At 38.4% G+C, this 27,765-nt stretch overlaps 1 protein-coding gene across 6 annotated transcripts in view; it reads right to left on the minus strand.

Annotated features, from left to right (window-relative positions):
- Positions 1-27,765, minus strand: part of KCNIP4 (potassium voltage-gated channel interacting protein 4) — a gene marked incomplete at both ends in the record, with an annotated part of 1,193,276 nt that overhangs the window by 14,315 nt on the left and 1,151,196 nt on the right. For all 6 annotated transcript variants that reach the window (XM_079704278.1, XM_079704274.1, XM_079704277.1 and 3 more), the window contains 2 exons: positions 7,277-7,347; positions 15,090-15,159. In XM_079704278.1, coding sequence (XP_079560404.1) covers positions 7,277-7,347; positions 15,090-15,159 — 141 coding nt within the window. The remainder of the gene's footprint in view (positions 1-7,276; positions 7,348-15,089; positions 15,160-27,765) is intronic.

Below are 27,765 nucleotides of genomic sequence, written 5' to 3' on the forward strand. Positions count from 1 at the left end.
GAGAATTATGTGGACAGGTTGTGTAAGTGTGTGTGTGTGTGTGTGTGTATGTGTGTTGAGAGATATAATAATAAAACTTAATGAGTTAATCTAATAAAATGCAATTCTGTACCTATTGGTAACATTGCCTAAATAATTCCCCTTGATGCCTGACATCTCAAAAGAAAATAGCTATTTAACTTGACAAAAATGACTCATCCTAGAAGGAAAGTTTTCCTGTAACCATAATTGATATTTGGGGAGAAAAAAAACATTTTTTTTCATCACTGTGAATGACAAAGGGATTATTTTGGGGGTTTATAATGCCTCCGGGGGTACCACTCACATTTCATTCTGTCATAATTGAATTGTCAGTGAATGGTGTTTTCTTGAAGCTCTGGACTGCGGCAGTCCTGCTGTCAATCATCAGTTAGCTTTAGTAAGCAGGGATAGCTATTCCAGAATTGTTCCAAAGGAAAAATACATTTTCAGACTCAACAGTTCAAGTAAACTTGCCATTAGGGTTGTGCTCAGAGGAGTGCACTGCTCTGATGGTGGTAATATTCTAGAAAAGGTAACTTGAAATGGTGGTAAAAGTTCAGGGTTACTTTTGCAGTCAGCAATTGGGTCATTCAGTAATCAGTGCGTGGGATGAATTACTGAGTGGTAATTGTAAACGTTGGTGATAATACTCAGTAATCAAATCATAGAAGACCATCTCAGATGTCTTCCAGCAAACATAGTGCCTCAGTATCTCCCTCTGCAGGAGGCAATCTATTGTGAGGGTTAAGAGTTGGGGGGTAGAAAACTATGGTCCAGGGCTCAAATACGGCCCACCATGTGTTTTTGTTAATAAAGCTTTATTGAAACACAGCCGTGGTCACTTATTTCAGATTTGTCTGTGGTTGCTTTTGTCTACAACAGCAGAACTGAGTTGGTAGAATGAAGACTATATGGCCTGCAAAGCCAAAAATATTTACAGTTTGTTCCTTTACAGAAAAGTTTGATGACCCCTGGTTAAAACCAATAGGTTTTAGAGACTTAGGTAGAGCTGGGGTTCAATCCTGGTTCTGCCATTTACTAACTATATGACTTTGGACAAGTCACTTAACCTAAGTTTGTAATTCCTCATCTCTAACATGTGGCAAGTAATACAGGTCCTTTATTTTTTATCTGCAACTTACCACCCCCATCCAAAAATTCTTTTGTAAACTGAAAAAGAAAAACCTTTACCGGGAAGACAGGGGAGGTGGTGAATTTTGGTACCAAAACTCATCTGATGCCAAAACCTAAATTGAAATGGCATGAAAGTATTCTAATATCTATCTATCTATCTATCTATCTATCTATCATCTATCTATCATCTATCTATCATCTATCATCTCTATCCTTTATCATCTACTATCTATTATCTATCCATCGATCCCATTAATCAGAAGACATTAAAAGCTATTTTAATACTTCCAAATCATAGTAGCTTGACACAGTATAAGCTTATTTACCACTCAAACACAGTGAAATAAGAGTGGGGATGGGGTTCTGTTCCATGCAGTCATTCAGAGATCCAGCCTCGTCCTACTTTGCTGGAAGGCAAACTGAAATATATAACCTCACAGTCTCCATAGATGGGAAGACAGAGGAAGGAGATGTGGTCACTTCCACTAATCTCCCAGTGGTCAAAACTCAGTCCTGGTCCCACCTAGCTGCAGGAGAGGCTGGGAATACGGCCTAATCATGTGATCATAAAGCAGAGCACATGGACATTGGATCAGTAGCACTCTCTGCCATATTTATTGTTTATCATAGTTTTACTGAACAAATGTTACACCCTTGATTATAGCATACTGCAGACCCTGCAGGAAACATTAAATAATATAGAGTGTAGGCACAGCATTACGTTTCTAAAATCTGCAAGACTCTGAATGAAACTCAGCTGGCTCCAAGGATTTCAGATGAGGGACTGGAGACCTACATATTCCTCACTGGCAGGATAGCACAGTTGCTAAGAGATGCATTCTGGGCCAGACTGCTTGGGTTTGAATCCTGGCTCTCCTACTTTCTAGCTGTGTGACCTTGGGCAGGTTGCTTAACTTCTCTGTGAATCTCTTTCGTCATTTGCTAAAATGACAAGTTACTATATGTAATTCATTCAGCCCAATGCCTGACTCATAATGAGTGCTAAACAAGGGTCAGCTGGTATTATTGTGTGTAGCTATTACTATTGTTAATGCTATTTTTACACACTTAGTACAGTGATTGACACATGTTAAGTGCTTGTTTTATAATCAGATGGAGAGCAATCTTTCACAGCATCACAGACAGAGCAATCATCTGGCCTGTGCTTGAATGTTTTCAGTGTTATAAGATCACTATGTAATAAGATGACCAATGTCATTCTTAACTGGCTTCATTAGAAAAATATCCCTTGTAGAAACCACTGTGGTTTACATCTAATAAATACTGAGGACATATTTGGTGCCGGGTACTCAGCCAAGCCCCTAACTGACATCACTTTGTCATCCTTCCTTTACCCTGTGAATTAGCTTTGCTTGCTGATGATTCGCAGAGATGAACACTAAGCCCAGAGGGTTGAACTACTCAGCCCAGGGTCTCACAGCCACTTGGTGGCGAAGGGATTTTAGATCCAGTCATATCTGGATCCAGGGCCCCTCCTGTCTTACTCACTCTACCCTTCAGAATTAAGCAAATTAAGTAGGAAACTTCCATTTCCCTTTATCTCAGAATCAGGATGGTCTCTGCTGTGCCTCCCAAGATGCTATTGTTACCCCAAATATGTTCGTTGCCTAATCATTTCTGTTTTCTAGAGACTTTTCAGGTAGGTAATCAATTTAGAAACATAACTGCAATAACTTAGTTTTAAATTTGATTTTGATTTAACATTTATTAATTTAACCATTGGTTTGTCTTTAAAGAAAACAACTTTTTTTTACCAACATGCTTATAGTATATAGCCATTATAACTAATTTCCCAAATTATAACTAGCATTCATCACAATTACTGTGATGAATATTATGTATTACAATAGCGACATATGCATGGTTCCATATCATTAACACCAGACTAAATTTACATGTGAAATTGGATACAATGTGCTATAAGTAATTGATGGAAATTTTCTGATACATTAAGTAATTTCAAGTAATGAAATCACTAGCAGTCTTTGCCTTACTCAAACTAGCTATGAAGGATTTTATTAGGTGAACTGGAATGTTTGACTTTTATGTTATGGCTAAACTAAGGCCGGTGCTGGAATTAATCTTGTTGGTAAAGTGCAGCAGACACTAATACGATATTGATCATAGGCTGCCACACCGGAAGAAACATTACAGGGGACTGGTACCTATGACAATCTCACGTCTTCCCCACTAACCGCTGCTGCCACATCGGAGTCAACCCAACTGCCCTCGCCTTGACCACTGCCAGCTTCTCCTCCTATTCTCCCGGTGATATTTCTCGGTTAAGTTGTGAGATGACACATTGAGTTTCCTGGCCTAGAATCTTCATTTTAGTAGCACTCAATCTCTATGAGCATCTAGTATGTGTGAGGAAGCCCTTTGCTGCCCCAGGGCCAAACTGAATGACCTCTCAGCAGGCTGCACCTCCCTTTTGTCATCCTGACTCCACGAAGTGTTGAAATGTAAGTCTACCAATTTAATTTTAATATCTCTTGAACTTGTCTCCTCCTCTCCAATGCCTTAACTGTAGTTGGGGCTGACATCAGCTCCTGTCTGGACTCTTGGATAAATAGCTGCTAATTAGACTTGTTTCTAGGAACACAGCCCTGATACCTTAACTTCCCCACTGAAAATTCTCCAAGGGCGCCTCACCTCCTGCAAGATTATTCAGCCTCCTTAGCATCCTGCCTCAGATGTGTCAGGATCTGTCCTCCGCCTCCTTACACAGCTTTCCTGTCACCCTCCTCTTTTGTATTCCACCTTCTAGGTGGTTTACAAATGCTTTCTCTTCATTTCCAGGCCTCCGCCTCACTCCCACTGCTTCCCATCCTGAGCCATTATTCTCTTGAGCATCTCCTGCCTGTCCTTCAGACCTAGATCATCAAGTCCATGGGCAGGCTTCCCTGATACAGCCCTTCCTTGTTGATTCCACACCATCATCTGCTTTCCTTTATCCTGGCACTCACTGAAATTTCTGCTCATGTGTAAGATGCACCCCTCCCAATCCTAAATATGCATACCCTCTAAATTATCTGGTTCCCATTATAAACAGGGAAAATTCTGCCCCCAATTCCAGTGTGTGAGTGGGGATTTCCTCACACCATCAAGTTATCTCCAACACCAGATGTGTGTCTTATAATTGAACTTAACGCTGATACTCTCTACCTGGAGACAGAGCCAGATACTACATCATTGCCCCCTCCCAGCCCCCAGCTTCAGACGCTACTTGCAAGTATAGGTTGTCACCTGTGCTTCTGACCAATGGGTTACAGATTGGAGGTTCCAACAAAACTTTTCTAGGGTTCAATGAGTTTGCTAGAGCAGCTCACAGAACTCAGAGAAACATTTACTTACTAGATTACTTGTTTTTTGTAAGAGGATATATCTCAGGAACATCCAAGTGGAAGAGATGCACAGGGCAAGGCATGGGGAAAGGGCTTGAGCTTCCATGCCCTCTCAGAGCTCCCGGCTCTCCCTAAATCTCCACGTGTTCACCAACTGGGAAGCTCTCTGAATCCTGTCCTTTTGGGTTTTTATGGAGGCTTCATTACAGAGGCATGATTAATTAAATCATCGGCCATTGGTGATTGAACTCAGTCTCTAGCTCCTCTCCCCTCTCAGGAGGACAGGACGGAGGGACTGAAAGTTCCAACCCTCTATAATCAAGTGGCTGGTTCTCCTGGCAACCAGCCCCCACCTCTAGCTGTGGTTCAAAATTCACCTCGTTAACATAACAAAAGACATCTTGTTCTCTTCACTTAAAACCCAATGTTTTAGGAGCTCTTTGTCAGAAACTGGGGACTAAGACCAAATATATATTTCTTTTCTTTTCTTCTTTTTTTTTTTTTTTTTTTTTTTTTTGCGGTACGCGGGCCTCTCACTGCTGTGGCCTCTCCCGTTGCGGAGCATAGGCTCCGGACGCGCAGGCTCAGCGGCCATGGCTCACGGGCCCAGCCGCTCCGTGGCATGTGGGATCTTCCCAGACCGGGGCACGAACCCCTGTCCCCTGCATCGGAAGGCGGACTCTCAACCACTGCGCCACCAGGGAAGCCCTATTTATCTTTTTTTGGATATATATTTCTTATTATAAATCACAGTATCACACATATATTAAAGAGTGATAATAATTCTACTCCCTAGAGACAAATCACAGCCATTCAGAACATAAGCAAATAGATGATTTACACATTCTACCCATGTAATATAAATAAAATATACATAATAAAACAAAATAATACATAATATATAAATAAATGTAATAAATATATAAGTATATATAAATAAAATATTATATTTTATTTATTATTCTATTATAAATAAATAATGTATTTAGCTATGTGAATACTCGGGACATATTTCATCTTACTGATGCTTACATGTAGTATTTTATGAACAAAATTAAATACAAATCACTTGAAGTACATAATTTGAAAAGGGATTTCCTTATAAAATTGTCAGTGTGGTGAATGTAGCATTTTGTTATATTTAATTTCTTCTATCTCTCAGTTACGGACCTTCGAGAGCAGGGTTTTTATCAGCTTTGTATTTCCAAGGCCTACCACAGTAATAGGCCCACAGTGGATGCCAGTAAATATTAATTAAATTGTTTGCTTTCTGGGTTTGCTGTCATGCAGTTGGGAAAATGCACTTTTCTTATATAAACACATAGAAAGTACTAGAAAGCAAACTCAATGTGTGTTGTCATTCGCACTTATTTTGAAAGATAAGAGCAGCTTCTTGACAATACAATGAGGGAAAGTAACTGTTCTTAGGCTTTTTCTTTCCTCTCCTCAAAATTATCAGGCAGTACTAAGAGAGAAGTTTATAACAATAGATGCCTACATTAAAAAAAGGAGAGATATCTCAAATAAGCAATGCAACTTTATCCCTCAAAGAGAAAGAGAAAGCACAAACTAAGCTTAAGTTAGAAAAAGAAAATAACAAAAATTAGAGCAGAAATAAATAAAATAGAGAATAGAAAAACAATAGAGAAAAAAATCAATGAAACCAAGAGTTGGTGTTTTGAAAAGATACACAAAATAGACAAACCCTTAGCTGGACTAAGAAAAAAAGAGAGAAGACTCAAATAAATAAATAAATCAGAACTGAAAGAGGAAATATTGTAACTGATGTTACAGAAATAAAAAGAATCATAAGAGACTACTATGAAAAAATCTGTGCCCACAGATTGGATAACCTAAAAAAAAGTGGATAAATTCTTAGATACACACAACTTACCAAGATTGAATCATGAAGAAAAAGAAAGTCTGAACAGACCTATAACTAGGAGATTGACTCAGTAATCAAAAACCTCCCAACAAAGAAAAGCCCATCAGCAGATGTCTTCACTGGTGAATTCTTCCAAACATTTAAAGAACTAACACCAATGCTTTTCAAACTCTTCCAAAGAATTGATGTGAAAGGAATACTTCCAAATGAGGCCAGCATTACCCTGGTGCCAAAGCCAGACAAAGACATCACAAGAAAACTACAGGTCAATATTCCTGACAAATATAGATGCAAAAATCCTCAACAAAACACTAGTAAACCAAATCCAACAGCACATTAAAAAGATCATGCACCATGACCAAGGAGAATTTATCCCTGGGATGGAAAGCTGAATCAACATATGAAAATCAATTAATGTGATATACCACACTGATAGAATTAAGGATACAAATCCTATGATCATCTCAATAGATGCAGAAAAAACAACTATTGACAAGTTCAATACACTTTCATGATATATACTGTCAACTAGGAATAGAAGGAAAGTATCTCTACATAATAAAGGCCATATACATGAAAAGGCCATAGCTAACATCACACTCAGTGGAGAAAAACAGAAACCTTTCAATGGAGAAAAATAGAAACCTTTCCTTCTAGGATTAGGAGCAGGGCAAGGATGCCTACTCTTGTTGAGTGTCCTTATTACAATAATAATAATATTAATAATAATAATAATAATAAAGGAATAAAAGGCTCAAAAAGACAAAAAAAAAATTACACCACCAAACTCAAATTTTCACCTTAGAAGCACTAAATCCTTTTCAATGTGTCTAAAGTCAAAGCATATTAAAAAAAAAAATCTATAACTTACCTCAAAACTTACAGCTCCATTGTGGTCCGTATCAAATGCATTGAACAGAAAATGTGCATATGTGGTAGAGTCTGAAATGTTGAAAATAAAAAATAAGTTAGCATTTCAATATCCTACAAAGGATTTGTATAGCATGTCCCAAGCCTCTTTCTATCCAGGAAAGTTTACTCTACCTCTCTTGACCTGTGCTTTCTTCTCAGCTACCCACCTTCTCTCCATAGAGGATTGTAATTTGAGATTCATAGGTGTGAGTTACCTACAGAGGCCGTTGGTGACAGAAGCTCTCTAAGTTTCTGGCTGGAAATGCTCTGAACACACGGGAGTCTTGGGTGATGTTACTGACCCTGGGATGAGTAATGTTACCATAGGTGGGAATGAGGATTAACAAGACACATCTGGAAATTGCGTAGTGCTTGGCAGGGACTATCTCTAGATGAAGTAAAATAATAAAAATACTAATAATGAGGCACAGATGAATTGCTATTATTGGTGTTGTTATTATTAGTTTGTTCATCATTTTACAACCCAGATAAGGATATCAGGACTCAGAGAAGTTGAAAAACTTGCCCAGTCACACAGTCCATAAGGAGTAGAGTGGAATATAACTTAGGTCTTTCTGACCAAAAAGTTAAGCTAGCCCACAGCCAGTAAGGCTGCCTGATGAAGTGGAAACCAGGGTGAATTGGGAAGTTTCTGAGGCCATGTTGAAAGTGGATTGTGTGGTCCTAAAGGTTCCCAGTTAAAAGCAGTGGGGAGCTCCTGCTTTGCCTGGGTCCTGGATGGGATTAGAGGCTCTGGGCAATGGTAGACAGCTTTGGACACTTCTCTTGTCCCAGTGCCACACGATGGTGCCTAATGATACTGAAGTTCTCTGAAATCTAACACTTCCTCTGAGTTTGCTTCAAGTAGGTTATTTTCCTCTAATTTTTCTTTCCTTCCATTTTCTCCTTTGTCTCCCTAATCTCTGAAATTTCTGCCTTTATCTTTTTAAATTATATATATATTTCTTATTGTTTTCTTTTCTTAGGGCACAGTTTTCATTTTTAAGTGCTTCTGTGCTTGACCCTTGATCAAATTTACGTGATTCTTTTTTTTTTTTTTTTTTTTTTTTGCGGTACGCGGGCCTCTCACTGTTGTGGCCTCTCCCGTTGCGGAGCACAGGCTCCGGACGCGCAGGCTCAGCAGCCATGGCTCACGGGCCCAGCCGCTCCGCGGCATGTGGGATCTTCCCGGATTGGGGCACGAACCCGTGTCCCCTGCATCGGCAGGCGGACTCTCAACCACTGCGCCACCAGGGAAGCCCACGTGATTCTTTTAAATGTTTCATCTCATGGGTTTTAGCCTTTTATTGTAAGCTTTTTTATATTAAAAATTATGACCTTTTAGCTCATTGGCTCTAGCCTTTTATCTTCTTTTTAAAACCTCATCTATTTCTATTTTATAACTTTTAATCTTTATTTTTACTGGGATTTAGCAAAACTTCTGTTCGCCTTTTACTTTATGAATTGCTTTTTGAAGGCTGTCAAGAAACTAAGTCATAGAAGCAGGAGTAGAGAATGGCTCTCCCCAAATAAGGGAGGTCAGAGGTCATGCAAACTTCTCTCCTAGCTCTCAAGCATCCATGGCCTATGTATGGATTGTTTTCCCCTAATGCTTCACCGCAATGGTTAACTCTGTTGCAGGCCATATATTTCACAAGGTAAACTGTATACTCAGTTTCTCAAAATGGTGGTGGCACTTTCTCTCACCTCTTATCTTTAAATATGATGTGAGGAACCACTTATTTTTAAACGTATGAATTAATAACACTGTTTACAAAAAGCCAAACAGGCACCACAATTGGGCCTTAACAGTATGTAAAACTGTTGTTTGTAGAGTGGATGTCTATCTTGTGTTTATTGGTCACAGGAAGAAGCCCTTTTGGGTGTGAAACCAGGGTTTTGACTACAATGAATTTAGTGAGATTGCTGGGAAGTTCCATATAGAATTATCAAGAATTGTCAGTCTATTTCTATTTACAAAGTTGTTTTGCTCTCAACAGTACTTTTACATAGACTTCTTGAACTATTTAGTGCCCTTTGGAGAAATGAGTTGACAGATGGTATGCTAAACTTATTTTCAGGGAAGAAAAAATAAGGGATTTTGCATATTTTAAAATGAGCTTCATTAAGCAGGTCCCTTGTTACTTTATTTATACAGTAAGAGTAAGTACCTTTACCTTAGCAAGCAGAACTCACCATGAATAATGGCTCAGAACAAACGATGTTGGCAACTTTTAAAAACTTAAAACACAAGATAATGTAGGCATACAATAATTACCATCCTTCTCAGATGAGGTTGCTCTAGTTTAAAGCTTGACACATGGGACGCACACTCTCAAGGTTTGCCCTAATGTGGTTCAGAGGACGTCTTGTTCCTCTAAATGTACCTTGGCAAGTTTCCTGGAAGTGAAGCCAGTTTTCTAACCTAGATATACCAGGCAGAGAGAGGTTGCTAATACAGTAGTGGAGTCAGATTGCCCGAATTTGAATCTCAGCTCTACCAACTATTAACCGTGTGACCTTGGGCGTGTTGTTTAACCTCTCTGTGACTCAGTTTCCTCAGCTACAAAATGATAACAATATGTACTTCAGAGAGTCATCATAAAGAGATTAAATTAGATACTATACCCAAAGTTCTTAGAACAGTCCTAGGTAAATATTAAATGTTCACTAATTATTAGCTATCATTATTAAATAAATGTGATCAAAATTTTTTTTACAGGTTAATACAGCTCACCTGAAAACATTTCTATTTTTTGTGAACTCTCAATTTTGTATCTAAGTGACTGAAATTCTAACTTAATGGAACTTCATGCTCAGTGAAAATCAGTACAATTATATCATGAATGGTATTGAGTTTCTGACAGAGTTTGGATTTCTTCAGTAGACATCCGGAGACAGTGAAAGATTTTAAAGAAGGGGAATGATGCTACTAGCTTTGATGGGGTGAGAGGAAGGAGATAAGGCATTGGAAGTGTCTGACTGGGCACAGAGGTGGATTCTGTAGAGAAAAAGGAAACTGTCCACAAAACCATCTTGGTCTGATTTCATCTGACTGTGCTCTTCTTAAATACTCAGTAAGTATTTACTAAAAGGATGAATAACTGGCATCCTGGATTCTAGATTTCAGTACAGTTCAGAGCTCAAAAGAAATGGCAATGGTTTCTGCTCTTCCCATATGAGCTGACAGTTTTCTTTGACCATAATTCCTTCCATATAACAAAAACAGTTACTGAGTATCGTATGATGACTTTGCTCATTTTCCTGTAATTTTACTTGTGAAGCTGAAAATTAAGTGTTGAAATTTTACAGTTAGGAGACAAAATTTGTGGAGTCTTAGGATAGGAAGTGATCTTGGATACCATTTAGCTATTTATCTACATTTAACAAAGGTGGGAAGTGGGTGTAGGTAATGATAGGGATGTAGTTTTGTTCACCTAGTTAGTTAACGGTAGAGTTGGTAATGAAATCAAGACATTCCAACACTAACTCTTAGAAATAAAGGATGTTAGAACAGAAGGAAAACGTGAGGATTCTTCTGTTCTACATGTGGTGAAGGAACAACCTGAGGCCCAGAGAAATAAACTATTTGAGTCACACATTTTAGTGGGGGCAGAATTTATCTGTAAATTCAGGACTCTTGACTTAGTCCAGTGTCTTTAACCCAATTATGTCCAGAGCACAGTGATGATACCAACTAATCTCTTGGTTGAAAAGGCCATTGATACACATACATTTCAGAATATTTAAACAAATACACTTGATTATCATGTTCCAGGTCTGTGGTTGAAATCAGTCTGGTTGATTTCTTTCTTCCCACCACAAATCCCCTACTCCCACCTGAATTCAAGCAAAAGGTACAGAATTATATTAATGCATTTGAATATACAATTCATGGCAATGTTACTACAGTAAGGCAGGTTCACATACATGAGTGGTAGTCTCTGTTCAGTATGTTCTCTCTAAATCACCCTGAAAATTCCTAGAAATATTATCTGTGCATGAGAAGGATATTCAGTGGGTGGAGTTATTTGGAAAAAAAATTTAAATCTTTATGTCCATAGAGCTCATCTAAGTGCCTTAAGTGTCTTGAACGCAGTGATTGTTCAATAAATATTTGTTGACTTAGATTCTTCTGACTGAAGCTCATTGATTCGTTCCTTCAGTAGCTGTTTATCAGGTGCCTCCTATAGTCAAAGCAAATGCAAAATTCCTACAACAGAAGCAGGAGTAGTCCAGGAAATTGGAATTTTCATGAGCTTTAAAAATGCCTGGTGAGCTAAGAGTTTCTAAGCTAAGGTTTCCCCTGTACGTGGCACTGAAAAGCATTGCTGTGATGATACAGGTAATGGCACAAACAAGCCATTTCCTCTCGGCTTGTTTTATAGGAGACATACTTTATCCCTTACAAACAGGAAGATTCTGTTCAGTCCAGCTGTGCTAACATCCAGAACTCCAAACAAGTCATGGTTGGTAAACCATCTTGCTAAGAAGTAGAGAAAACTAAAGAGCCTGACACAGTACAAATTGCAGAAGGTTCTGGCAATAAGACAAAGAACCTTCCTGGAGGAAACTGTGAGACATTGTGATTTATGGACCCATCATTGTTACGACTCATAATGAGAGACATCTGTTGCTTTCAGGCCATCAACCTAAATAACTGACTCCACAGAAATGTGAGGATGGCCATAACATGGATTTGCCTGCCATTGGAGAATACATTCTCCCTTAGGACATTTTCTCTTTTCTAGCGGCACTGCAAGATACAATTTGCATGCACGATATTAATTTTTAAAATTGCAAGTCATCATTTTTTAAAATATTTAATTTCCTTCAGTAATGCTGGCTGCTTTTAGATTTATGCATTCAATTAACAGGAATAATCAATGAATTTTTAAGAGTGCAAAAGTGATTGTTCCACAAATCCCTTTGGACTTTGTAACAAGAATCCCTTGCAAAGGATTGTGCTTAAGTAGATGTTCTCTAATGTTGAAATGTTATTTTTCAGATAAGGATAAATTTTTAATGTGGAGTTGTATCCAATTTGTAGCATGTAATAACTTTCATTTGAGATAATAAAAAAATAAAAGATTTCCATTTGTGCTAAGTGCTTTTTTTTTTTTTTTTTTTTTTTTGGCTCTGTTGGGTTTTTGCTGTTGTGTGCGGGCTTTCTCTAGTTGCAGTGAGCAGGGCCTACTCTTCCTCGCGGTGTGCGGGCTTCTCATTGCGGTGTCTTCTCTTGTTGCGGAGCACGGGCTCTAGGCACACGGGCTTCAGTAGTTGTGGCACACGGGCTCAGTAGTTGTGGCGCATGGGCTTAGTTGCTCCACGGCATGTGGGATCTTCCCGGACCAGGGCTTGAACCCGTGTCCCCTGTATTGGCAGGTGGATTCTTAACCACTGCACACTTCATTTGTGCTAAGTGTTTTGATATTAATGCCTATCAGTACATTGCCAGACACTTAGTTTATAGTAAACATCATTCTTTTTAAAAATTCCATGGTTTTTAATAATTTAGAAATATGTGTTAAGCAAATGATATTCTAAATTCCTTATCAATGCAGACAAAGGATCCATTACACTCCTGGCAGCAGACCCTATGACCAATACCTGTCTGTGGGCTGTTATTAATGAGATGGGGTTGGGGAAGTTGTCACCTATGATGTATCCAAATTCATGTAATAGTGGGTCACCCTGTGTTTTCTCCGAATTCTAATTTAATTCTTTGAAAAGTCCATCTTAAGTGAAACTTTCTATTTTGATAATCCATGCCCAAAATTGAAATTTTCAATTTCAATTTCAAATTCAACCTATTAAATATCTAAAGCCAAAAGTGAATCTAATTTTTTGTATGAAACAATTACTATTTAAGTGTTGTATACATCCAAAGTGCCTTTTACAGATATTATCCCATGGTGAAGTGGATGTCATTCATTCATCCATGCATTCACTCTGTTTTGCAGTGAGTATCTAGAGCAACTACTTGTCACTCACTGTTCCACGACCTGTGGATACAGCAGTGAGCAAAGCAGACAAAAACTTCTGTTCCCTTGGAGATGACATTCTAGTGGAAAAAGAGACAGTAAGCAACAACACAAACAAATAAAATATATATTATTAGATGCTCTTGAGAGCTAAAGAGAAACATAAAGAAAAGGCATGGGGGATATGTAAGGGTTGTCGTTTAAGCCAGTGTGGCCAGAAAGCCTCACTGAGAAGGTGACATTTGAATAAAAGCAGAGGTGGTGAGATATTGAGATGGATATTCGGGAGAAAAGAATTCCAGGCAGAGAGAATAACAAGTGAATTCAAAGGCCCAGAGATAGGACTTCCCTGGTGGTTCAGTGGTAAGACTCCAGGCTTCCACTGCAGGGTGTGTGGGTTCAATCTCTGGGTGGGGAACTAAGATCCCACATGCTGCGTGGCCAAAAATAAAAAGTAAAAAAACAAAGGCCCAGAGGTAGCAGCAGGAATGCTGTGCTGGAGGAAGGGCAAGAGGCCAGGATGTCTGGAATGAGGTGAGTGAAGGGGAGGGTCGGTGAAGGACGGACGAGGCAGAGATAGAACAGGAGACGGTGACCTTGGCTTATGCTCTGAGGGGATGGAAGATTCTGTGCAGAGCAGTGAGACAACCTGGCTTACATTTTACCAGGATTACTCTGGCTCATGTTGAGAATACAGCATGGTTGGGGAGTGGAGAAGAGGGGTGGAATCAGGGAGACTTAGTTCAGAGGCCACAGCAGTTATTTTGGCATCAGGTGATGGTGGATCTTTTAAGTGGAATTGAAGTGAAAAGAGGATGGCAAAGAAATGAATGAATTTCTCTGCACCTTAGTTTCCACATTTATTAGAAAGGGAGAACCATAACTAGGATTGTTGGGAGGTGATGGGTAACACATGCCAAGGCCAGACACGTATTAGATACGTGATGAAAGGTGGCTACTTCAGCTCAGGCTCAATTTATCTGGATAGACTCTAACATTCTTTGGGGCAGGTACCACATCTCACCCCTCTTACATCATCAGCACCTAATACACAGCTGGACACAGAGCAGGCTGCAGGACAAGTTTGATCTGGGCATCCTGCTGAGTGATTAAAGGAGAAACTATAAGGTCCAGTGGCAAATATATCTCTCACTCATCTCCAACAGGTATGTATTATCATTATGCATTCCTTGTTTTCGTTCCAATTAAAATAATGTCTAGGGTGGTATTAATTTTCTTAGATGCAGGGGTAGAGGTGATAGTGGAGAGTTCCTGAAGGAGAGAGGAAGAGCAGAAAGACTACTAGATGAGGTTACAGAAAAATCTGGGTTCTAACCTAGATCTGCCACTTAGTGGATGTGTGACTCCGAGCAAAACATTTAGCTTCTCTAAGCCCTGGATTTCAGATCCGAAAATTGAGGATAATTCCATTTGTCCTAATTTTGAGAGTTGGGAGAATGAGACGTATAATGCATGTGAAAGCTTTGTGGCATATCCAGGACTCACCCATCATAGTTAGAAAGCACCATGCCTTTGAGAGATGTGGTATCAAGCACACAGTAATAATGCTTGCATTAAGCTAAAGAGTGAACTCTAGGATATTTGATAATTTGTAAGTAGCTCACTTTTATGATGTATTGAGAATCGTACTCACTGCCTACTGTGTATTAATTCTCTGACATAAAGATGAAAAATGTAGAGTCATGCCATGAAAGATTAAACCAAACTCAAGATTGCAAGCATAATTCTAACTGAGAGTAGAATTCACTGGTCCACATTTGTACTTACCTCCCTGTGGAAAGAACTGCGAGTAAATCTCTTTGAAGGTGTCTTCATTAACAACCCCGCTGGGGCATTCCTAGAGAAAGCGGTAGAGAAGCAATATGAGCAAAGTGTTCATAAAATTGATTTTTTGCCCATTTGAAATAGAACTGTCTATGGTGCAAAGCTGCACCAAGAAAATTCTCCACCTATCCACATTATCACAAAAAGAAAAAAAGCACACTATAAACTTCTCTTTGTTCCAGTTCTCACAGACTGAAAAAAAAGTTGCTGTTGTAAAAATCTTTGCATAGTATCAGCGTCAAAGCTGGTCTGATACATTAAAAAAAAAACACTGCTTTTTTTTTTTTTTTTTTTTTTTTTTGCGGTACACGGGCCTCCCACCGTTGTGGCCTCTCCCGTTGTGGAGCACAGGCTCAGGACGCACAGGCCCAGCGGCCATGGCTCACGGGCCCAGCCGCTCTGCAGCATGTGGGATCTTCCCGGACCGGGGCACGAACCCGTGTCCCCTGCATCAGCAGGCAGACTCTCAACCACTGCGCCACCAGGGAAGCCCTTGCTTTTTTTAAGAACATGTATGTATATTATCAAAGAGGTCGGAAAAAATTACTTTGTTTTTCACATATCAAGGACATTGCAAGATGTTTCTGACATGGTCTTTGCTGGATCTTGGTGCTGTATCCTCTGGAGATGTGCTGGACCCCCATAATCTTTAGTTCAATGAGAAAATGATGTGCTCCCTTTGGGTATAAGGTGGCCCAACAAGTCTCAAACAGAAATAGTTACTAATTTCTGTTAACAGATTGTAGGACTGAACGGTAACGTTGTTAGTAATAAGTAACTCTGAGTAAGGCAGGACCTGAAGATCTGTTGAATTTCTGGAGAGGAAGGTTTGAAAAGAAACAGGCCTGAATATAATGAATTCCCACCTTTTTCCCATGGTTGGAGTTATTTAAGACTAAAGGATATTGACCTTGGGAACTCCACTAATGTTGGACTACTGACTTGGTGGGACCAGAGGGTAAAGTTACCCCTCTGAGACTGGAAATTTTCTGTACAAGGAGCTGCAATCTAAAATGTTAGAAAAGATCTGCCTTGGTGCCGAAATCAGGACTAAGTAAGTGGACTTGAGACTGAGGTAAGCGCAAAAACGCTTTCACTCTTTGGAGTTGCAAGAACAATCTGGTCAGGATTCTGAACTGGAGACACTCCTTGAGCAGTGGAGACTGACAATCACAAAATAATCCAACATCAAACCACATGTGGGATGTTAATCGTACACTGAAAGTGGGGAAGTGATAAGTTCTATCCATTTCTTCTGAGTAGCTTCTTGTGAACAGGTGTATCTTACCTGAGCTCCCTTGCTTCAATTCTCACAGGACACCATTCTACCCGGCATCTCCAGGATTCACTGGGGGAGAATCAGGGGTGTGTTTATTTCCCTGCCTTTAGACATGAATATTCTGTATACTTTAAATTTGACACTGTTACTGGGATCTTCAAAAATCATTTGTGGTCTTTAAAGCTTTTCTTAACTCTTAAAATCATTGTCCCTTCATGAATAAACTTGATGTATTAATTTGATCTTTCTTTATTCTAATGAGCCAGTTATTCACAACTATAATGTGCTTCACATGAGGAATTTTCTGTTTTTTCCTTTGTTGGTTTGAAAGGTAGTACCTTTGATATATAAACACAGTTTCGAATAGTAGTTTCAATGTGAACCTGTGTTTACAGAGCTCGTCAATGTGGATTTTTCCCATTTGATCATTATAATAAACCTATGACTTAGGAATCTCTATTCACTGAGGAAGAACTAGGCTATGTGGTAAAGTGCCTTGTTACTCAGCTAGCCAGTGGGAGAGCTGGAATGTGAGCTTGGAACTTCCAGATCATCACAAGGTTTTGAATTAAATAAGCCCTGTGGAAATAATGACCCCAAGGACCTGAGAGGATTGGAGCAAAAAAAGACAGCCAAAAACAAATTAGGAAAAAAGCAAGCAAGCAAATTATGATGGTTAATTTTACATGTCAACTTGTCTGGGCCATAATGCCCAATTATTTGATCAAACATTATTCTGGATTTTTCTATAGGGTGTTTTTGAATGAGGTTTACATTTAAGTTGGTGGATTTTGAGTAAAAGAGATTACCCTCCATAATATGGGTGGACCTCACCCAATCAGTTGAAGACTTAAATAGAACAAAATGCTAATCTCTCCAGAGCAAAAGGGAATTCTCCAGCACATTGCCCTGTGCAATATGCACAAGGTAATATGCAACATTGGTTCTTCTTGGTTCTACAGAAGACTGCCTTTGGACTTGAACTGCAATTCCTTCCTGAGTTCCTGAGTCTCCAGTCTGTCTCTCTCCTCCATCAGATTTTAAGTCTTCACAATCATATGAGCCAATTGCTTAAAATAAGTTACTTTCTGTATATATGCACATCTACTGGTTTTTGTTTCTCTGGCGAATCTTAACTAATACATAAGCAAATGAACAATCAACAGCTACAATTCCAAAAGGAAAGAAGATGGCATGTACATAGCTCATCACTCAAAAGTTTTGACTAAACAACTCTGTCTAGTTGGCAGCAACAGAACCAATTTTAAAAGAAAATAAGCACTTTGTAGTTGGACCCTCTCATGCATGGAAATTGTGATTTATTGGCTGTTTATCTCTGAGCCATCTGCTGGGGATAGTAAGGCGAGAACAAATAGATGGCTATCTGCCATCAGGTGGTGAATTTGTGCAAGGTCAAAGCTGGAAACTTGCCTTGGAGTTCACATGATTCTAGCCAGAGACAAAGATGGGAAATGAACAGACATCTGCAGCCAGCAAACTTGTCAGCTGTCTCTAATCTCTAGATGTATTTGATAGATATATCTTATAATGTGAAATGAAATTCAGAAATTGATGGTCTCATATGTGTTTTATATTTAATCACATGTCTGTGTCAAACGAAATCCATTCTCTGTCAACTGAAAACTCCTGGTCAGGGACTTCCCTGGTGGCCCAGTGGTAAAGAATCTGCCTTCCAATACAGGGGATGTGGGTTTGATCCCTCGTTGGAGAACTAAGATCCCACATGCTGCGGAGCAACTAAGCCCACGTGCCACAACTACTGAGCTCTCGCACCTCAACTAGAGAGCCTACATGCTACAACTACAGAGCCCACATGCTCTGGAACCTGTGTGCCACAACAAAGAGACCACGCATGCAATGAAAGATCCTGGATGCCACAACTAAGACCTGACGCAGCCCTAAAAATAAACAAACAAACAAACAAATAAATAAATAAAAATAAATATTTTTAAAAAATTAAAAAGATAAAAACTCCTTGTCAAGTTTTAGGGTGGTAAGTCTCATCAAGTGAATTTGTCTTTATCCATCTTATATTTATTACATTAACTTACATCTGTAAGTTAGTGTAATAAATTATGCATACTGTATGTTTATTATTCTAAGAACTTTTCTGGGAAACAAGGCAACAGCAATAAACAAGTTAAATGTTGTGCCCTCATGGACCTACATCCAAATAGAACAAGAAAGGTCAGAAGCAACATAAAAGAACACACAAAAATAACAATCCATAGAATGGTGATCTTTTATTTATTCTAAAGAGTTCTTATGGGAAAGCAATTCATTTTACTACCTTCAGGTAAAAAAAAAATTAATCAGATTTTTTAAGACTCTAGTGATTTACAAAATGGTATGAATGATCTGTTCTCTAACTCTTCCCTCACCAGTTTTGTGGAGTCATTTCTGCACAAAAGAGGTATCTCACCTCTCCATTAAGAATGAATTTGATGAGGCCCTGCATACAGCTAAGTGTATACCATAAAAGATGTGGCTGTGTTAGGTGAACTCTTGCTGCTGTAACAAATATGCTCCCAAATATATAACTTAAATATATATAAATTTAAAAGAATGTAGTATATTTCTTGCTTATCCAACAGTCTTGGGGGGCGGGGAACAGATCAGAGTTCTTAAGGGACAGAGGCTAATGAAAGCTTGGCCATCGTCATGTGACGTCTATGTGATCATTTAATCTGAAGGAGAAAAAGACATTGAAGAGTGAGCATTAAAGGTGTTTATGGACCAGGTCTTAAGGTGGTACATATCCTTTCCACTCTTATTTTTTTGGTGAGAAATCACTTAATATGTCCACCCCAAACCACAAGAGAAGGCTCATGTGCCCAGGAAGAAGATAAGAACACAAACTTGGTGAACTGTTAGCAGTGTCTGTCTTGGAGCCTTATTTGAAAATGCTCCAAATGTCTGTGCTCTGAAATAGTTCTCCCACTGATGCTTTAATAGAACCATCATCACATCACTTAGCAATATAAATTCTTTTCATTTCCCCTGGAGTCATTTTTAAAGGATGATATTTTCAAATAAACAAGTTCAGTAAGGCCTAGATATCTAAGTATGAATTTGTTAATTAGGATTTTTTCACTCTAAGAGGAAGAACCCAAGAACCCAAGAAGCAGTAGAATTCACAGCTTTAGAGAGGGTGAGGAAAGCTTCACTCATATATACTTTGAGAAGTTACTATAACCTTCTATAAGCTTTATAAGCTTTATAAGCTTATATATAGCTTTATATATAGCTTTCTATATAGCTTTATAAGCTTTATGGCTTCTATATTATATTTTCTAATGACATTTCATCTGATTATTAGCAAGTGATCATTTCATGAATATATGTTGTCTATAGAAAAAATAAATAAAAATTACCCTTAATTATGCCACTGTAAAACTATTTTAGTCTTCTATCTAAGCATGTATTAATACACTGTATAAATAAAATTAGAATAATGTAAGAATATAGTATTGCATCTTCTTTCTTTTTACTGTAACAAAATATCCTGAGCATTTTCCATGTCATCATTATTAATGGCTGCATAATAATGTGCCCATTGCACTTGTCATATTGTTGGATATTTAGGGGATTTCAGCATATTTTTGAACTACATAGGAATAATAATGTAATTAACATTCTAGTGCATATATCTGTGATTGCACCTGTGGTTCTTTCTTTATGACTAATCCCAGAAGGAGACTCACAAGACCAAAGGGCTTAAACCACGTTAGGCTCTTCATAATGCACAGTCACATTGATTTCCAGAAAGGCTGTACCCATATGTGCTACCACCACTTGTTTATGAGAAAGTTTCACATTGAGAGGGGCTGCTGACCAGAGTCACATGGTAATTTGACACTCACCAAATCCCATGAACAAGCAACAGTAATTTGCTTTCCTCATGAATCTAATCATCATTCTGAAAATTATCAGAGGACATCAAGGCATTTGTCCAGATCCCTCCAAGAGGTAAAGTGATGTGCAAGTTTTTCATGCAGACAAGGATGCTTTGATGGCAAGCTGCTGGACCACCTCACCATAGCTGTTTAATGAGTGTACATTCAATGCCTTCTTACATACATCATCTCTTCTAACATTTTCACTAACCCTGAGGTGAGGAAAATGAAGCTTTCAGAGATTAAAATGAAGAAACCTGTTGGAATCACATTGTTTTCAGAGGCATACATGTGTTTATTCTTTCAACAAATAGTTATATAGTGCCTTCTGTGCATCGAGCACTGTTCTGGGCAACAAAGATACAGAAGTGAATTTTTTTTAATTTTATTTTTGCTTTTATGGAATTTAAAGATTAGTAGAATCAATCTCCCTGACTCCATTCATTGCAATGTTACCTTGCCTTCTGGATTATCATCTTTTTCTCGATCAGGACTGAAAAAGTGGCCTTCTGGTGCACAACACTCTTTGCCTCCAAAGCCACCCATCATGGTTGTGTTGGAGAGAGCCATGTGCAAAAGGAAGACTTTTCAACCCAAACTGGGGATATTGATTAAGCAAAAAAAATTTTTAATAAAAAATATGTAATTTTTTATAAATAAATATATTTAATATATAATATATATAATATATATAATATATATAATAATATATATAATATATTTATTTATTTAATATATATAATATATAAAAATATATTTTTTTAATAAAAAATATGTTATGACCAGCGAGTTTCCTTTAGTGCTTCTTAAACCCTTTGCAATGATATGATCAGGATGCAATAAATGTGGAATGAGATTTTCTCAGCACGTAACTGCCATACTTTTGTCAAGGGGTGAAGAGACACTTGCCTTTTGGGGCCTTGTAGATGTGTTCTCTGATGATCCTTCTCAGCTCCCTTAGGTAGGGTCATGAGAATGTGTCAAGATCAGTTGTAAATGTTCTATGATTATTTTGCTGCTACTAATATCAATATTAATAAAAGAGATTTTTTTTTTCTTTTTTGTGGTACGTGGGCCTCTCACTGTTGTGGTCTCTCCCATTGTGGAGCACAGGATCCAGATGCGCAGGCCCAGCGGCCATGGCTCACGGGCCCAGCCGCTCCGCAGCCTGTGGGATCTTCCTGGACTGGGGCACGAACCCACATCCCCTGCATCGGCAGGCGGACTCTCAACCACTGCGCCACCAGGGAAGCCCAAGAGAGATTTTTATAATAATAATTAGCATGATGATGATGGTGATGATGATAATGATGATGATGATAAGTTAATACATTGTGTTAAATGCTTTACATGGATTTTCTCATGTGAATGGATAGATGCTAGCATTACCTCCATTTTACGTGAGCAAACTGTTAGAGAGAAACTACCCACATTCTCATAATTAGAAAATGGCAGAGCCTAGTCTACTGGTCACAGAGTCAGGAAACTTGAGTGTTTATGCAACTTTAGAGATACAGGTTTCCCTTGCTCTCCAAAAGTGGAGTGCTCCTCTGAAACCTTCTGTAAGCTGAAATGGCAGAAAACACAGAAGCAATTACCTAGGACACACCTTGCTAATGTGTGCACAAAATAAGTTGAGATAAAGCAGAGATGCTCACAGACAGACAGTGGAATATTACTCAGCCATAAAAAGAAATGAAATTGAGTTATTTGTAGTGAGGTAAATGGACCTAGAGTCTGTCATACAGAGTCAAGTAAGTCAGAAAGAGAAAAGCAAATACCGTATGCTAACACATATATATGGAATCGAAAAAAAAATACTGATGAACCTAGCTGCAGGGCAGGAATAAAGAGGTAGACATAGAGAATGAACTTGAGGACATGCGGTGGGAGGGGGAAGCTGGGGCAAAGTGAGGGAAACATCGACATATATACACTACTGAACGTAAAATAGTTGGCTGGTGGGAAGAAGCAGCATAGCACAGGGAGATCAGCTCAGTGCTTTGTGACCACCTAGAGGGGTGAGATAGGGAGTGAGAGGGAGACCCAAGAGGGAGGGGATATGGTGATATATGTATGCATATGGCTGATTTGCTTTGCTGTGCAACAGAAAATGACACAGTATTGTGAAGCAATTATATTCCAATAAAGATCTATTTTAAAAAAACAACTATGGAGGCTTGATGCTGAGATGCAAAGTGTAGTTCTTCTTGGGGAAGGAGCTTGGTGGTGTTCCTTTATGCTTGAGGTGTGCAGCCTTTATATCAGTTAGCTGCAAAATGAACGCTGAATGCTATTTTCACTTTTCGCCTTTTTATATAAAAGTGAAAAATCCTCTTCAGACTTCTTTTGATTAGGGAAAACAGGCATTAATATAGGTCTTTCGTAAAGAGAACTTTTGAAAAGCGGGGAATACCTGTGATCCAGTCCAGTGGCTTCATTTTAAAAACAAGGAGACTGAGGTTGAGGTTATAGGAATTGCCATAAACCACACGGTGGGCTGCTGAGCCTTACCTTGTGTCTGTGTTTCCTGATGTCTAGGCTGATGTGTGGACATTGCAAACACCCTCATGTCCATACAATAGCTAGTATCATTCTGCCAGGAAGCATTTAAAATAATTTAGTGAATTGCTTATGCTCCTGGGCTCTGGAGTGAAGTAGAAGGACTGCACTGAAGTTCTGCTTAAAAGCTGCATAGCTTCAAATTGTTTCATCTAAGTCCTATTGTTCTCCTCTGTAACATGGGGATAACTACTGACACCAGAGGTGTGTTATCAGAATTAGTAAGCTAACGTACATTATGTTATTATCTTAGCCCTCTTCTTTGTGCACCATATTTGCTCATTAAATATGAGCTGTTAGTATAATGTTAATAATCTAGAATTTGGTAAGCAGAACTCCATTATACAGAGAGTCACTGTAACCTCAACATGGCTATACCAAGGTTAAATGGTATTCATCAAAGCAGTTGAACCCAGTAGAGTACCGGTCTGATATAATGCAATGAGCCTATAAAACAGATATGAGTTATGCCTCCTCCTCTAGTTTTATAAATTGAATCTGCTCTCTCTAATATCATCAGAATTTACCCTCAAAGGCAGGGGAATACTGCAGTTGTAATGACAGCTGAGAAGAATAAAGGCTACCATATACTGGAAATAAATGTGAGTAGAAACCCAGGAGACTTTTTATTCATTAATTTAAGGAGAAGTTTTCCTTACTAATGTTTAGATGAGTACATTAGAAATAAAGTAGTCCATGAAAAGTGTTGGGAATGGTGCTTTGAAGGGAGATCCATGTATGCATAGGAAATTGCTAAAGAAATTATTTTCTGAGGTGCATTGTGAGTTCCTATACTTTTACCTCTTAAGAAAGCCTTTCAGCATTTCCTTGAAAGTTGTCAGAACTCTGGTGGAATGCTCTAGAAATGGTTACAGTGATATGCAAATCAGATGTATTTTCATGCTAATATTTGTCCACTCCACTGGCTGAAATCTCCTCTTTCCATAAATGACTCTGTTCTGGTGTATACCATCTCCTCAGGTTCAGAACAATTATTAAACATTTAGAGATACCTCTTCAGGAATTTAAAAGAAAAAAAAAGGAATTATGGTACAAAAATATCATGGAGAAAAAGTAAAAGTCCTTGTGAAATAAATAACTCCTTGGGAACCCTTTTATGATATCTAAAATGTCACATCTTTTAAGCATCTATGTTTTTCATCAACTCTCACACCTACTCCTGTTGCCAAGGAAGGCATACATGACAATGGTTGTGAGGTGCTTAAGTTGAAAACCTAAGGTTTCTACCCACAGAAATGTAATGACATCCATGTTTCATCCAGAGACTGTTTTTTCAGTTATTCTTTCTGACAAAGGAAGAAGACCGACACCTCTTTGATAAGTAACACAGCAGACTGTGGGTGGAACAGAAAGGGAACACAAAGAGAACACAAAGACTGGACACTGGGCACTCAGACCAGAGAAGAAAACAAGGGAGACTCACATAACTCCCCAAATAAGAAGAGCATCCATTCTTCTGGCAAAAAGAGATGGCAGGTAAGTTGGCCATCTTAGAGGAAGTTACCTTCTTAAGCAGTACAGTTGTTACAGACCACACTTAAAGCGAGCTGGGTACGAGTTCATAAGCAGAGACCAGAAAGCATCTTGGACACTTAGAAGAACATGCAGTAATAACCCCTGAGATACACCGAAAGGGAACCTGATGAATTGGACAAGACAAGAAGAGGATTTCAGGTGTGTGTCTTTAGGGTTTTTTATCAACAAATGTTTCCAAACCCATGGGAAGATTGTATTTCATGGGTCCTTAATGGTTAGCTGGAACCATGTGTCAAACTGCCCAATGAATGGAAAGTAGAAGTGACACTGTAATGTTGTGATTTATAATAAGAAATATATGTTTGGTCTGAGTCCCCATTTCTAGCACAGAGCTCCTAAAACCATGAGAGAGATAAAGTTATCTCTTGTTATGTTGATGAGGTGACTTTTGGACCACACCCAAGGATGGGGGCTGGTTGCCAGAGGAGCCAATCAGGTGATTAGTGTTGGAACTTTCAGCCCCACCCCCTGACCTCCAGGAAGGGGAAAGGGTCTGGAGATTGAATTCAATCACCAATGGCTAATGATTTAATCAGCCATGTTTATGCCATGAAACCTCCCAGACCCCCAAAGGACAAGTTCAGAGAGTTTCTGGGTTTGTGAACACATTGAGAGTTGGGGAAAGTGGCATGCTCGAAGACATATTTGAAATTCATCTGAGAACTCAACTGTTTATGTAATATATGTATATATTTGTTTATACTTAAGTGAATTTAATCATAAGTTATTAAGTTCTTATTCTGAGTATGAATCCAACTGTTTATTAATTACTTAGTACTTTACAAAGTCATAACTTTAAACTACTTTCAAATTACCACATGGACTCCATCTAATTATTATAGTTAAGATTCTGGTGTCTGGAGTGCCCCCAGATCAGATAAAAAGTCTCTTTATGGGAGGATGCTTAAACAAGTTGTATTTTTGTCTGACTGTGTTTTATGCTACAGATGTATCCTAATTATTTGTATATATTTAACATTTGAGAAAGTGGCTTTTATTTTCTTAGTTTTCAAGATGTGAACATATCAAGCTGAGTTATAGTATAATTATATCATAGGCAAGACAACTTTTTATCCTTTGAGATTTTAAAAAATATTTCCCATTTCTTAGTTGATTAAATTGTAAAAACAAAACACCCCACCACCTCTAGCAAGGATGACTTTCGAAAGGTAGATGAAGTGAATTCACTGATACAATAAAGATGATGGATGGAGACTTTCATTCTCAGAGACGTATCATTGGGAAGCATGACTGTCTTCACATATTATTCCACCCTGTTTAATATGTAATCCAATTGGAAAAGCATAGGTTCTTTTAAATTAAATTTCCATTCTCCATTTCCCTCATTTGAAACTGGGGTTGCTCTGGAAAGTCACTCTCCTAGTAGCATGACAATTTAAAGATGACTTGGTATTCTACAGTTGGAGGAGAATTTTCAAAATTTACATGGTGCTATGCCATGAACTGTACTGCTCTTATCACTAGATTCTGTTTGTGGACTTTTCTTCTCCCTTTAGACTTGGTAAATACCTTGAAGGCAGGGACTGATTTTTATAGAGCCCAGCGGTGTTCACAACAGAGTATTAAAAATGTTTATCTTGAATGGATAAATACAGAAACAATTCTTAGCTTTTAAGAAATTAGAAAATAAACTTGATCTGGCAGTTTCCTTTAAAACTTGTGTGCAAGTTTTTAGAACTCCTTGCACTCCAAAACAATTTTTTTCTCTGTAATTCTTCTGTTCTCTTCTATCCAGTTGTGCTGCGGGAAAATTTTTGATGCCTTATGCTGTATTATTCAAGGTCACCACTTTGTCTTAAGTACATCTCTGTCCCTGGACTTTTGAGGTCAAAATCTTGGTTCCACTTCCCAATCTTCATGACTGCTTACCATAAATATAATCACAGAAATTAAGGGGAGACCACCAGGGTCAAGAGAAAACACTTCTTAGTTCAACACAAATTTTAAAAAATCTTACCGTATTCAACATTTGGGCTGTTAAAAACTCATTTCAGGATGATAAGATTAGCCATTCAGTTTTCAGAGCATACAACCTGATCACTAAGAACTAAAACTAGCTTTAAATTTTTGTTCCAATATTCCCAGGTGTTTGAACTCTTAGCAAGTCATTTATTCTCTCTTAGTCTGTTTCCTCATCTGTAAAATAACCTCTAAGAAATACTGACATCACAGGGAAATAAAACAAATGAAAATTAAAATAAACAATGACAAAGGAAAAAATAAAAATAACTGGATACAACCAACACGTTAGATATTTTGCTGCTTCCAAAATTTGCATTAAGAACCTTCTGTATTCCCTGAATATACTCCTTGGGGCCAAAATGAGGCCAAAGTGGTTAAATATGAATTTCAGATTGGAAAAAAAAGGGGGAGAAAGACTTTCCTACTTAATATTGGAAAAGAGATGAGTGCTGGGTGATAATCAAGATTCGACCCAGCTGCTAAAGTGTGGAGATGTAGGCACATCCTCAGCCCCATGAGGCCCCACCATCACCCAGGATGAAGGAGAAATATAAGGTACAAGGCGCAATTTCTCCTCATATCCAGCTCTATTCTCTAACTGTGTGGAAGAGGGAAATATTATGTGAGATTTACAGCCAAAACAAAAAACCCAAAACACCAAAAAATAGGGTCCGATTTCAGCTGTACTAACAAAGAAGTCATTGAAATGTCCCAGGATTCTGAGTCTCAGTCTATAAAATGTGAAAAGTAACAGCACATTATAGTGAAGAAATGAAAACTCATTGACATTATGTATATAAAGATCCTAGTACTATTCTAAGAATTAGACAAATGTTGATTTATTTTAACATTCTCTTTTCAAGTCACTTATGTTGATTCTGCAAAATGAAGTTGCCCATATTTTGCAGGAAAAGGCTTCCCAGGATCTGGCCCAAGTCCTGAGCGTTTATTGGAATGCATGTAGAGTTATTTGATTCAAAGAGTATTCAGAAAAGGATTTTCCCAACTTTATGCAAAAAAAGGGTTCAGTTGGTAGACTCATTGTGTTGCTTACAACACGATTAAATTCTACAGGTACTCAAAATCGTTTGAGGAGAAAAAAGACAAAAGTGACCAGAGAGCAGGTCTGTGTACAGTTTTCAATTTCTGTACAACAATACCACAAATTTGGTTACTTAAAACAACACAAGCTTATTACATCACAGTTCTGTGGGGAAAGAGTCTGTCATGGCTTGGCTGTGTTCTCCACTCAGGGGCTCACACACAAAATGTTGGCTGACTCTGGTTCTCACCTGGACTTTGTAAACCTCTTCCAAGCTCA

This window comes from Hyperoodon ampullatus, assembly GCF_949752795.1.
Source record: "Hyperoodon ampullatus genome assembly, chromosome: 1".
NCBI classification, from domain to species: Eukaryota; Metazoa; Chordata; class Mammalia; order Artiodactyla; family Ziphiidae; genus Hyperoodon; species Hyperoodon ampullatus.